This window comes from Lutra lutra, chromosome 3 (assembly GCF_902655055.1).
Source record: "Lutra lutra chromosome 3, mLutLut1.2, whole genome shotgun sequence".
NCBI lineage: Eukaryota > Metazoa > Chordata > Mammalia > Carnivora > Mustelidae > Lutra > Lutra lutra.
Window position 1 is genome coordinate 34,371,610 of NC_062280.1, and position 12,907 is coordinate 34,384,516.

The following is a 12,907-nucleotide window of genomic DNA, read 5'->3' on the forward strand; positions in this document are numbered from 1 at the left end:
CTCTGTACCACTCTGCCAAATGTCCCAGATCCTGGCAAGACCATGTGCGAGGATTCTGTGCCTTCACACAGCTTTCTGCCCCTTATCATGTGGAGTTCTTGTATGCTCCAAATCTCTGTGTTACTGCCCCTCCACCTCTCACCGCCATGCTAAGAAGAGAAGGGACGATGTGAAATAAAGACAAAATGGGAAAATTTTGAAGAATGGAAGATGGGAAGGAAAGGGAAGTTTCTTGGTTGAGTTTTTCTTTTTTAAAGATTTTATTTATTTATTTGAGAGAATGAGAGAAAGTGCACACAGAAGCAGTGGAGGGGAGGAGCAGAGGGAGAGGGAGAAGCCAACTCACAGCTGATCAGGTAGCCAGCTGAGCATGTAGCCTGCTGAGTATGTAGCTTGCCCAGTTGGGGTGGGGGTGGGGGGCTTAATCCCAGGACCTCTGGTAAAAATGTGATTAGAAGGGACATCTATGATTGGTTGAGTGCCATGTGCAAAGCCATAAATTCATGAAAGAACATGAAGAACATGAAAGGATGAATTTGTAGGAGATGCATTTGAGGAATATTAAGGAGGTGCAATCAAAGGATGCAGAAGTCCACTGGGTGTCCTGGTTGGTTGGAGAGAAGTGTTCACAGGGGCACACGTGAATAAAAGAAGCTAAGTGGATGAGTACATAACAAACTAAGTGGATGTCAATGTCATTCACTAATATATATGACAAAGGTACAGAGGTGAGTTCTGGATGGTACGTACAGAGTCATCTACAGGACATTCCAATCACAGTTGAGTTTTGAGCTCAGCCAAGGAAACTGGGCTTGACAGTTTTGTATGTGGGCTCTTGTCTAGCCATGAGATAAAGGGAAGAGAATCAGAATGACATCCTGGGAAATATCAGCATGCAAAGGATTGAGATGGAGAAGGGAAAGCAGTTTATAAAAGAGACTGGGGAGTAGAAGGAGAGATTTAAAGAGAGCAAACAGCAATTTTCATATAGGCAGAGTATCATAGAAATCAAAGAAAGATTCAAGAAAGAAGGGATTTTCAACTAGATAACCATAAAATGCAACAGAAATTAAATGAAACAAGGATTGAAGTAAATAGATGCACATGTAATTAAATACATATCATACATATGTACATATACTCATATAATTATAAGCATGCAAATAGATTTAATTATGCATAATTAACTACGGGCTTCTAAAAATGGAATATGCTTATGAAAAACATTTTTACTTTTGTTTGTGCTACTTAATTTTGAATGGATGCCTACCAGCAGGTGTTCTGTGGATAAGCAGGTTATATACAAAAATCACATTATGTTCATCACTGTACAGACTCATGCTGCGGATTGTACTGAATGTTTAATAGGTATCTCATATGCTTTGAAACACAGTAATATGGCTAGCTTATTACAGGGCTATTAGTGTAATTCCTTAGTATTAACAGTACTTGCCAGCTCCCTTACTATTAGAAACAGAATGACACATATAAAATGAAATTCAATAAATTATTAAAAAATAAGCTAATTAAAAGTAAAAGTTTTATATTTTACCAATTTAATTTAGTTTAGAAAACTTTTTGGTTTGTAATAGTGGTCATCTACCAAGAGTTGAAAATGCAAAAATTACATGAAAATAACTCAGGTAGGAGCTCAAAACATATTAAAAACCTATTATTTTTCATAAATTGGGGCATTTTGATTTTCATTTCTTCTTGGTGAATGAAAATAAATTACCTACTTTGGTAATCCATAAGAAATTAAAGCTCATACGGAGATTCATTTATTTCTTCCAATTCATCTTTTCAACTTAAATGTCAAATCTTACTTTTTGAATAACTGGCTTTTCAATAAGGATTTGTTTAATCAGACACTTGAAAGCCTAACAAATTAAGTCATAGACTTCTTATGTTTAGAATTCTGTATTTTCTTAAAAGAATGAAGAACATAAAATTTTAAAGTAACTCTGCTGTGAAGCAAGTTTATTTGTTCAGAATTTTGGAATCAATTGCTATTTTCAAAGAAATACTTGATACTAGAAACCATCAACTTGGATTTGGTTTTCAACGGACTGACTAAAAGATTACATGCTGTCAAATATTGTTTCCTCATCATGGAAAAGTTCTTTGAGGGAGTCTTTTCAGAAACTCATTCATTAATTACAGGAGCTGGTTCTTCGGCAACCTGGAAAAATATTTCGATTAACTTAAAAATATGCTCACAGAATTAAAAATGATGAGTTTAAAAACAGCTACATTAACAAAAGAGTGTCACTGAATAATATACAGAAATGTTTAAAGACAATGCCATTACATAAAAAATTACTGTGGAGTTTAGGTGAGACTATTTTACTAGTTTTTTGTATTATTGTTTATAAGCACGATGAAATTATTTTTTTACCAAGTCATTTTCTAATTTTTTAAACATCTGTATCAACTTTAAAATAAATTAAAAACAATATGGGCATTCAAACCATCTCAAATCAACTCATCCCTCTGCTCCCTGCTGAGCAGAGAGCCCGATGCGGGGCTCGATCCCAGGATGCCTGGGATCATGACCTGAGCCGAAGGCAGAGGCTTTAACCCTCTGAGCCACCCAGGCACCCCGAAAGTATGTTTTGATGCTCCTCCTAACCCTTTCATTCCATGGAAATTTCTCCACCATAGTCCTTGGCATCCTCCATGTGGCCACAGCTGCTGGGCTCTTCTCTGGCTTGCTGTCACTCTCAGGTCCTCAGCTCATTCCACACAGGTGACACTTTCTCTCTTGGCATTAGGACTCACTCTTCTGGTTTATCTCTATTTCAATGGCCTTTCCTTCTTAGGCCTCTTTGGTCATTCCTCTATTCATCTGTTAAATATTTGTTTTCTGGCCCTTTTTCTATGCACACAGAAATCCCCAAATATGTCCCTTCAGGTTACTGACTTCTAAGTTTATGTCTCATTCATGGCCACTCCCTTGCACTCTAAACTTGTTTTTGAATCTGCCCAACGTATATCTCTACTGGATATCTAGTAGGCCTATCCAGCCTCACATGCCCACAATGGAATTCTTGGCCAATATCCCCCAAATCTGTCTTCATCGAGTTTAGTCTTCTTAGTAAATGGCACCATCATGCATAGAAGTGTTCAAAGCAAAAACCAGAGACTCATCCTTTCCCTTTATCCTAATATCCAATGGATCAGAGAAACCTGTTGATTCAATTTATGCAACATCAGTCAAATCCGTCCATTTCTCTCCTTCTTTCTTGCAGTCCTAATCTAAAGCATTCAGTGAACTATGGTGATAGCCTCCTATCTACTCTCCCTAGTCAACTCGTATTTCCTCCAATCCATTTTTTTTTTTTTTTTCTGATGGGATCTTAAAAACAAAAAGCAAACAGAAATTGAACCACCATTTGAAAGTGTTTTAAATCACGCTAGCCTCCACTCAGGATAAATCCAAATTCTACAGGTAGCCTGTACCTCACATTATTTTACTTGGTACTGTTCCTCCCATATTGTCCTGGTCTACTCTTCTCCTCAGTACATGCTTCGTGTTCCTAGAACTTGCTAAGACTTAGTGGTTTCAGGGTATTCCCACTTACTCTTTCTTCTACCTTGAATATTTTCCCTTGACCTGTACCTTTTATCCTTCTCACCCTTTACGTCTCTATTCAACTGTCACCTCCTGAGAGAGGCCTCCTATGACCACCCCACCCAGAAGAACTTGTCTCCCTGTTCCTCTGTATTGCATCTGTCAAACTGATTCATTTTAAAGAACTGTGAACAAGATGTAATTATTGTGTAAATTTACTTGTCTTTTTTTTTTTTAAATATACTGTTTGTTCTTTCCAAAAAGAATTATCTTCAAGAGGGCAGAGGGCTTGTTATTTTGTTCCCCGCTGTTCCCCAGTACCTTGAACAAGTCTGTCTCCCAGGAGGTATACTGATTAAGTATTGGCTGAGAAATAAATAAACGTGACCTCCAGAATGATCACATTTATCTAAAAACCTAGTGCACAATTACAGTTATAAAATAGGAGAAAGTTTCATTCTGGGGGAAGATTCAATTTTAGCTTATTTATCAACAAGATTCTCACAAGGAACACCCAAAATAGTATTCACAAATTTCAAAGCCATTTCCCACATATTGAAGTAACAATTAATACGCAATCACTGTTTTCTGTCCACCAAGTATTATCTAAGTTCTTTCCATATGTTATTTCATTTAATTCTCACAACAATAATCTGAAATAGTTACTGCTATCCTATTTACAGAAGACAAGGGTGAGGGCAAGCCACTTGCCCAGCATGGCAGAACTCATCGGGGAGAAGGTCGGGCATTCTGACCCCAAAGAGGCACAGGTCCCTTGGTTCTCCTCACTAAATCTGAGGTCCATAGCTTGTACCATTATCCCGCTAACACACGTTAAAGAAGGCTCAGAGGATTGGTGTGTTGTCTGTAGACCCAAGGGCAGCAGGTATGAAAGTCTCCTGGAAGAGTTTATCCCTCCTGCCAGCCACTCACAGTCATAACTACAAGCATCCTACATATAGAGAAGTATGTGGGATTGCATGTACTCAATAAGCAAAGAAAACTTGTATCTGTTCTGTCTTCTAAAAGCAAATATGGCTCATATCATGGATCTAGAAATAAATTTTCTTCTTTAAGGTGAAAGATGACAATTAAATCATGAAAAATTAGAGTGGAAAGCATTACAAAATAATGAAAGGGAACATGCCAATAAATAACATTGATTATTATTGATAATAGGATTAGGTGTGATTTTTATTTTCTTCTTTTTTAAAAAAAGATTTATTTATTTGAGGGGCTCCTGGGTGGCTCAATGGGTTAGGCCACTGCCTTCGGCTCGGGTCATGATCTCAGGGTCCTGGGATTGAGTTCCGCATCAGGCTCTCTGCTCAGCAGGGAGCCTTCTTCCCTCTCTTTCTTTCTCTGCCTGCCTCTCAGCCTACTTGTGATCTCTATCTGTCAAATAAATTTAAAAAAATCTGTAAAAAAAATTAAAAAAAAGATTTATGTATTTGAGAGAGAAAGAGGGAGCGAGTGAGAGAGAGAGAGAGAAAGCATGTGGTGTGTGAGTGAGCAGGGGGAGGGGCAGAGGAAGAGGGAGAGAATCCCCAAGCAGAACCTCTGCTGAGCATGGAGCCCAATGCGGGGTTCCATCTCCTGACCTTGAGATCACAACCCTGACATCATGACCTGGGCTGACACCAAGAGTGAGACTCTTAACCAACTGAGGCACCCAGATGTCCCAGTTTTCTTCTTTATAGTTCAACTTTTAATAATATTTACACTTACAAAATGCCCCCTTCCCACAAATACAGATACAACTGGTATAGAACTGTTCCCTAGAAGCCTAAGGACTCTCAAGATAGCTCACTTAGTAGTAACAGGAATCTCATGTTGATTTAATGAGCACTGTGGTGGTTCCCAAATATCAGTGAAGCACCTTTTTTTCTCCCATTTCCATGTACCACCTCTACTATTACTTAATATTTATCTAATATTACTTCACTTGATTCACTATGTAGCCTGGTCTTAAGCATTAATAGTTATGAAATCACAGAGCTGACCTGTTCATTTAAACTATTTTCTAATATACATTCAAATAAGCATATAAATACAAAAATAAGAAATCTGATTAAAAAGCCATCTCAAGTACAAATAATATCATAGGAAACTGTGAGCCACTGCGTGATTTAATGGAAAGGACCCTAGAAGACAATCCCTTTGATGCTTCTTCTTTAAAGTAAGAAGAACGTTTTATGGGAACATTTTCACAACTCCACTTCAGAATTTGTGCCCTTTTCTGATGTGGAAAATACTGTCACTCATACTCCCTCGGAGAACAGAGGGTATGAACTCAGTGCCTGGAATTATCAGCAACAGAAAAGATTTTGGCCAGAGTGGGGTGTGATGTTGGCTGATCCTTATAGGATGTAACAGGAGGAAACTTACATTTGTTATCGGATCATTCTCATTCTCCGTAACACATCCCTGAAGATTTAAGTTGAGAGCTTTACAAATGATCATGATTCTCTTGGCAGCTTTTTCCTCAAATGGTTTAATCACAGAGTCAGGTTCTAAAAGGTCTTTTTTCTGAAGTTTCAAGGTCTGAAAGAAAATGTTGAAGGTCTTTCTCAACAAACACCCATCACAAAAAATAAAAGAATTCTAAATCATAACACACACGTGTGTGGATCAAGTTCACATCTGCTTAGAAAGAATTCTGACTTACATCTATATCTGGATCCAGCGAGAACAGATTTAGCCTCTCCATATTTCGAGTTGTTTTGACAGTCTCTTCAGTTTCTGTGAGGTACTACAGAGAAAACTGTGTTAGCTCTTGGTAGCTAAGTATCCAGATACTTACAGCCCGGCCCCATCCACATGGCCAAGAAGTTGTTCCTTATTATTACACGGTTTTAATATCCTCCATCAGCACTCAGCAAATCTTACCAAACATGCTTTTAAGTGTTGTTTGTCTTAGTCTAAATCTTAAAATACAGCATTTCCATCTTTTCCACGAAAGCAATAACTAATAAGTAATTCAAATTTATTTGCATAGCAAAATGTCAGCTTTATTACTTTTGCGAAGTCTGGGTGTAGGTTGTTTTCTGAAGACTCTGTTTCCTCTGGCGTGCATTCACAAGTTATAGAATTATCCAGCGAATCTTGAAAAGATACACCAAGAGAAGTTACCAAGTAATACTTATTAATCATACATTACTCTAGGCTGTGACATTTCAAAACTGGATGTGGGGTGAATATTAGTGAGCAGATGCCTTCATTGTACCTTGGCTCTAGGACTTTATACACTTATAAGATCTGGACCTGGAAATCAGACCTCCTGATGGTCATTTTGGGATTCTTTCCATGACACCATCCTGAGCCCATAAGAACTCTTGATCCTTCTAATATTACCTTTATACCTGGGGTTGTCATGGCTTACCTCATCAATGCATACTGAAGTGTTCTTATATGTGTATACATTTTTGATAGTTCTGACTCTCAGGCCATCAATTTCAAACTTGCATTCTGGCTTTGGTTAGTTAAACCCTCTAAAATTCTGTAAACATTGATATTCTTGTTGATCATTACTGAGTAAATCAAGAATATAAAACACCCACCATGGTATATAGTAGTTGTGTTAAAGTCAACCTCAGTTTTCTTCCTCATGACCCCATGCCTCTTTCATATGATATTCAGACTACTAGAATTTAGAGACTCTGGTTTCTAACATCCCATGGTGCTGGGCAAAAAGACTTAAAATAGTTTTCCTTTGGGAGGAGCGACCAACTCTGAAGGTGAATTTGTCTTTCACAGGTCACATGTCTATGATGCAGTTAGAGACCTGTTTTTCTCTCTCTTTTTTTTTAAAGATTTTATTTATTTATTTGACAAACAGAGATCACAAGTAGGCAGAGAGGCAGGCAGAGAGAGAGGAAGGGAAGCAGGTTCCCTGCTGAGCAGAGAGCTCGATGCGGGACTCGATCCCAGGACCCTGAGATCATGACCTAAGCCGAAGGCACCAGCTTAACCCACTGAGCCACCCAGGCGCCCGAGACCTGTTTTTCTACCTTTCTCATCCCCTGTCCTTTCCTCTCTCTTGCTCTCTTTTCTTTGTGTAGAATGAATTAGAATCTTAAGATGTAATAAGGATGGGAAAAAGAAAAGTTTGTTATCTTATAAAGATATTGAGTACTGTGCAAACTTTATGGAACTGTCACATATAAGCTGACCTCAGTATGGTCAAAAAGCATTCATGAAAGATATCTTTCTTCCTTTTTTTTTTTTTTAAATATCTTTCAACTAAAAGGATGTAATGCAAGTTTGTCTTTATATAATATCATCTTAATTAATTAAATTAAATTAAATTAAATGCTATGAAACACAACTATCCCATCTACGTTAACCTCCCATCACACTTGGGTACATTTTAATACTGCTGACAAATGACTTCCATCCTCAAATCATTGCCAGTAAACTCAAAATCATACCTATGTGTGGTGACCCTCACTATTCAGTAAAAGTCAAGATTTAGGGGTGATTTTCTGGAGCAAATAGCTCAGGGATGGATAAGCGGGACCTGACAACTACCACAGTTACTAGAAGTTTAAATGAACCCAAATGCACGGGTCACACTTTGCAAAGGAAGGGAAGTGGAAGTGGAGGCATCTGCTCTCACCCAGCCCCAGTTCTGCAAGCTCTGTGCTTCTCCTCCCCTGAGAGGGCCCCTCAGGACTGATTTGCAGGATGCGGTTCAGGGTGTGGATCCATTCATCCATATCTGACTCTGTTTCCGCCGCCAGCACAAAATAGGTTAGGTCATTCATTTTCAATTCAAAGGCATATTTTCTTAATCTGTTATTCTGTGGTATAAGAAGAAAGAAAGAAAAAACACAAGATAATAAGTCTTAGAGAGCGAAAGACCTTTTTTATGAGGTCACGCTTCCAAAGCGTTTCCATACAGGAGAGTAACATAAAGATCAAGAAAAAAATTTGGCTGGGTATGAATTGTTTTGTTTGGTTTCTTTCACGGCTTTTTATACGGATAGATATTTTATTTAGGTTTTTGTTGATTGGATGAGCATGGTGGCTCAAAATTTCTTCTTCCGGTACCTGTGGGAATATACTCTAAACTTCAGATAGTTGATTTGAGTTTCTACCTTCACTTCTTCATCCTGTGTTCTGTCCACTACTCACTCCATTTGGGCTTCTGGCCCTGTCATACCCCACGACAGCACTTGCCATGGTCATTAACAAATTCTATACTGCTATATTATCCAAGGGACATTTCCTTCTTTGTATCTTCCTGAGTTTTCAGTTGAATTAACATGGTGGCCAATTCCTCCTTCTTGAAATCTGTCTGTGTCTGGTTTTCATGACCACACTCAATTCTGGTTTTCTTTCTTTTTCACTGGCCACCACCTTCGGTCATCTCTACTGGCTCTTTCTTAACTTGGTGACATCTAATTCTAACTTTGGCTTTTCCTCAGACTCCTTTTCTCTCTCATCTGGTCCAATGGCTTTAAAAGACATGACATCTACGTGACAGGGCACTCCATTTCTTTCTGTGGCTCTGGCTTTTCCATCAATCTCCAGATTTTTTTCCAACCTCACATCTCTACTTTACCTTTTGTGATGAACCCATGAGGCTTTGCTCTAGTTCCTGAATGTGCTCCTGTCACAAGCTGTGTTGCTGTCACAAGGCCCGAAGCAGCCCCTCCCCCATGCCGTATGCTTGCACACAATCAGCACTATGTTTGCCCCTCATCTACTCAGGGTACTCGTAGTCACTCTTCGGATCTCAAATGAAGTTATACTTCTTCAAGTAAACCTTCCCAAATTCCTCAGTTAGGACAAGGTTCTTGTCTTCCAGGGCACTTAGCCCAATTTGGAATGATATACTTACTTATTTTCATTTGTTTGTTTTGACCAACATGTGTTTCCCTCATGGCTGCATCTAGGAGGGCAGGGCTGGTTCTGCTCACCATTATACCCTGTGCTATGTACAGTAGGGCTCAGGACCAAGTGGGCTCAAAATAGTCACCTTTTATAATGGAATAGGATCGGTTCCTATTCTTGGGGAACTGACATTTGTAGGGAACAGTGAATGAACAAAAGATTAAAGGAATAAACAAACTGGAAAACAGAGATCTGTGCTGTGCAGAGAATGAAAATGGGCTCAGGGGCTGAGTAGGTACTTCAGACTTCTTAGTAGCTACTTCTTCCCTGGAAGGGGCATCCAAGTTGAAATCTGCCAAAAGAGTGAACTGTTCCAATGGGAGAAGCCCACTGAGAGTAGAGGGACTACAGGAACAAATTATTAGAGCACTTTTTTTTTTTTTTTAAACGCTCTTCTCAGGGAGGTGTCATGTGTTTCTTTCTTTTTTTTTTTTTAAAGATTGTATTTATTTATTTGACAGACAGATCACAAGTAGACAGAGAGGCAGGCAGAGGGAGAGGGAGAAGCAGGCTCCTTGCTGAGCGGAGAGCCCAATGCGGGGTTCGATCCCAGGACCCTGGGATCATGACCTGAGCTGAAGGCAGAGGCTTTAACCCACTGAGCCACCCAGGCGCCCCTATTAGAGCACTTTTATATTCCATCTCTAATTCACTCTCAGGTAATTCTGATACAGGTAATCACCTCTTATCCATACTGCTAGGAAGCCATTAGGGGACCCACAATTTTAACTGAGTGAAGCCTACATAACCAAGTAAAATACAAACAGGAGAAGAATGATAAGATGAGAGTATTGCTATACTGTGAGATTGTGGCTAAATATCAAAGTAAAAATTTCTTTTTGACAATAGGATTGCTATTCTTGGTGGCAAGAAAAAAATAATTTTTTAATAACCTTCTGTTAATATCTTCTTGGTATGTTCTCAGAGACTATCTTAAAATAGCTTGTTCCCCTCCACTTCCACAGTATCATGATTACTACCACAAATATGACACTTACTAAACATCTGTCATCTAGATGCCAGGTACCATGCTGAGCATTCACAGCCATTATTCCACCTAGTCCCGTAACAACTCTGTGAGACAAATTGTATTATTCCATTTAACATATAATGACATGGACACTTGGGGAGAAAAATTAAGATGTGTTTGGGACTCTGCAGGTAACAAGTAGCAGAGAAGGGAAATGACCTCTACGTACTCTAACACCCACTGAGGTTACCCAGGAGCCAAGATGCTATTCTCCTTCCTTGCCCCCTCCTTGTCAAACCAAGGGCATACCAAACAGTCATGGCCTGGGATGTCATGGATTCTCTACGTGCTGAGAACAGACAGGAGGAACACATATGGCTCAAGAAATAATAAAATTCAGGCCCTGAAGGAGAAAGAATTAGCTTAAAAAGTAGCAGTGATTCTCACTGTAGAACTTCATAGCTTAAGTGCCACTTTCTAGATTCTTTCAAGGACAAACTCTTGGCTCCAGCTCATGCTTTTGTATTATCTTCAAGTATTATTATCTCTTTGCCTTGTAATGACTCACTTGCTGGCTGGCTCTTTTAATAGTCTGTGAGCTGGAGAAGGGCAGAGGCTGGCTGGTTATCCTCAGTGCTCAGTGCTGTGACAGCATTCATTCATAAAGAGGTGTCTATCGGGTTCATGTGTTGTACTGGACAAAAACAGACAGTCTCTACCCTGCCAGAACAGGGGAGACAACCAGTGAATTACACAAATGTGAAATTGGAAGATATGTGAATGTGTTGAAAATGAGGTATAAAATGAAGGTATAAAAATTCTTCTTGAGAACAGGAATCCTATTGCAACATGAGAATACTGCTATTCTCCTAGGACACTCTGGGTTCTGTAAGAGCAGAAGACAGGCTGACTTTGACTGATAAAAGGCCAGAGATGCATTTTTAGACCATTTTGGCTGTAGTGTAAACACAGTGGAGGTTGCCAGAAAGGCAGTTAAGGCCCTAGAGTTTAGTGTGCAAAAGCAAACATCTAGACAGCTTCTTTAAGAATGCAAATTCTTAGAAGCTATGATCTTTGCAGGTGGTGTGGGCAGACTCCCTCCGCACACCCTGCCACATATGTCTACAGTTCTGATGAAGGAAGTCCATAAAGCTATGTGCATTCTGCACCGACACAGAGGGTCTAAGGGCAAAGACAACTTGGCTGAGAGTAAGTATAAAAGAAGACACAGTTTTCCTTTACAAAACAACAGGAAGAGAAAGTGAGAAAAGAAGTCAGAATGCTCAGAGTTCAGGACATGGCTTTGGCTAGAATATTGCTAAGTACAGCAAAATGCAAGCAAATCTCAGTGTTGTCTTGAAAACAAACACATGAAAGAATCTGCTTAATTAATCTCATGCTGTAAGTAATGTGGACAGGGAGATGCAAAGCTATGTAAAACGCTTACATTAATTATATTAGTTAAAATGGATTGAGTTGCAACCTGCTTTCAAATGCAGATGACAAGGAACTAAAAGAATTCTAGATAGAAAACATGACAAGGGGCGCCTGGGTGGCTCAGTGGGTTAAAGTCTCTGCCTTCGACTCAGGTCATGATCTCAGGGTCCTGGGATCGAGCCCCGCGTCGGGCTCTCTGATCAGAGAGGAGCCTGCTTCCCTTTCTCTCTCTCTGCCTGCCTCTCTGCCTACTTGTGATCTCTCTCTCTCTCTCTCTCTGTTAAATAAAATAAATAATAATAAAAAAAAGAAAACATGACAAAACGTGGACAAAACTTGATTTTCTACATGGCATTCTGTATTTCAAAGGAATTGATTATGGTTGCCAACTTCAGCAATATTTTAAAAAATATTTTGTAAAAATTTGAGCAAAGTCTAACAAGCCCTTGTTTTTCTTCTTTTCTTTCTTTCTTTCTTCTTCTTTTTTTTTAAAAAAGATTTTATTTATTTATTTGACAGAGGGAGAGATCACAAGTAGCAGAGAGGCAGGCAGAGAGAGAGAGGTGGAAGCAGGCTCCCCACTGAGCAGAGAGCCTGATCCAGTGGGGCTCGATACCAGGACCCTGGGATCATGACCTGAGCTGAAGGCAGAGGCTTAACCTACTGAGCCACCCAGGCGCCCAAGCCCTTGTTTTTCAAAAAGAGATTTTTATTAGTGAAATAAATATTCCATTTGCAGCTTCTCAAAAACCAAATCATCTTTTTCTATTTAGGGCAAAATCGAACTACTTACTTGCAATGTAGAGGAGTTTATGCTGGGGAAGATTATGATGCCCTAAGTGGTTTCCTATCTCACTCTCTGTGATCTCTAAGATAATGGCATACAAAATAACAAAAAAGAAAGGACAAAAATAGAAAAATCCTTGAGACAGTTTAATAATCTCAAAATGCAACTGTTATGTCATTACAGTGGTAATCCAGAAATACATTCTTTGTGTTCTTCCCCCAATTTTCCTGTATCCCTGAAA

General features: G+C 39.2%; 1 protein-coding gene across 12 annotated transcripts in view; it reads right to left on the minus strand.

The window, feature by feature from the left end:
- DOCK10 (dedicator of cytokinesis 10) overlaps positions 1–12,907 on the minus strand; it is a 290,337-nt gene that overhangs the window by 104,614 nt on the left and 172,816 nt on the right. For all 12 annotated transcript variants that reach the window (XM_047721140.1, XM_047721142.1, XM_047721146.1 and 9 more), the window contains exons 8-11: positions 8,193–8,376; positions 6,593–6,678; positions 6,243–6,326; positions 5,963–6,118 (exon numbers count right to left, since the gene is read on the minus strand). In XM_047721140.1, coding sequence (XP_047577096.1) covers positions 5,963–6,118; positions 6,243–6,326; positions 6,593–6,678; positions 8,193–8,376 — 510 coding nt within the window. The remainder of the gene's footprint in view (positions 1–5,962; positions 6,119–6,242; positions 6,327–6,592; positions 6,679–8,192; positions 8,377–12,907) is intronic.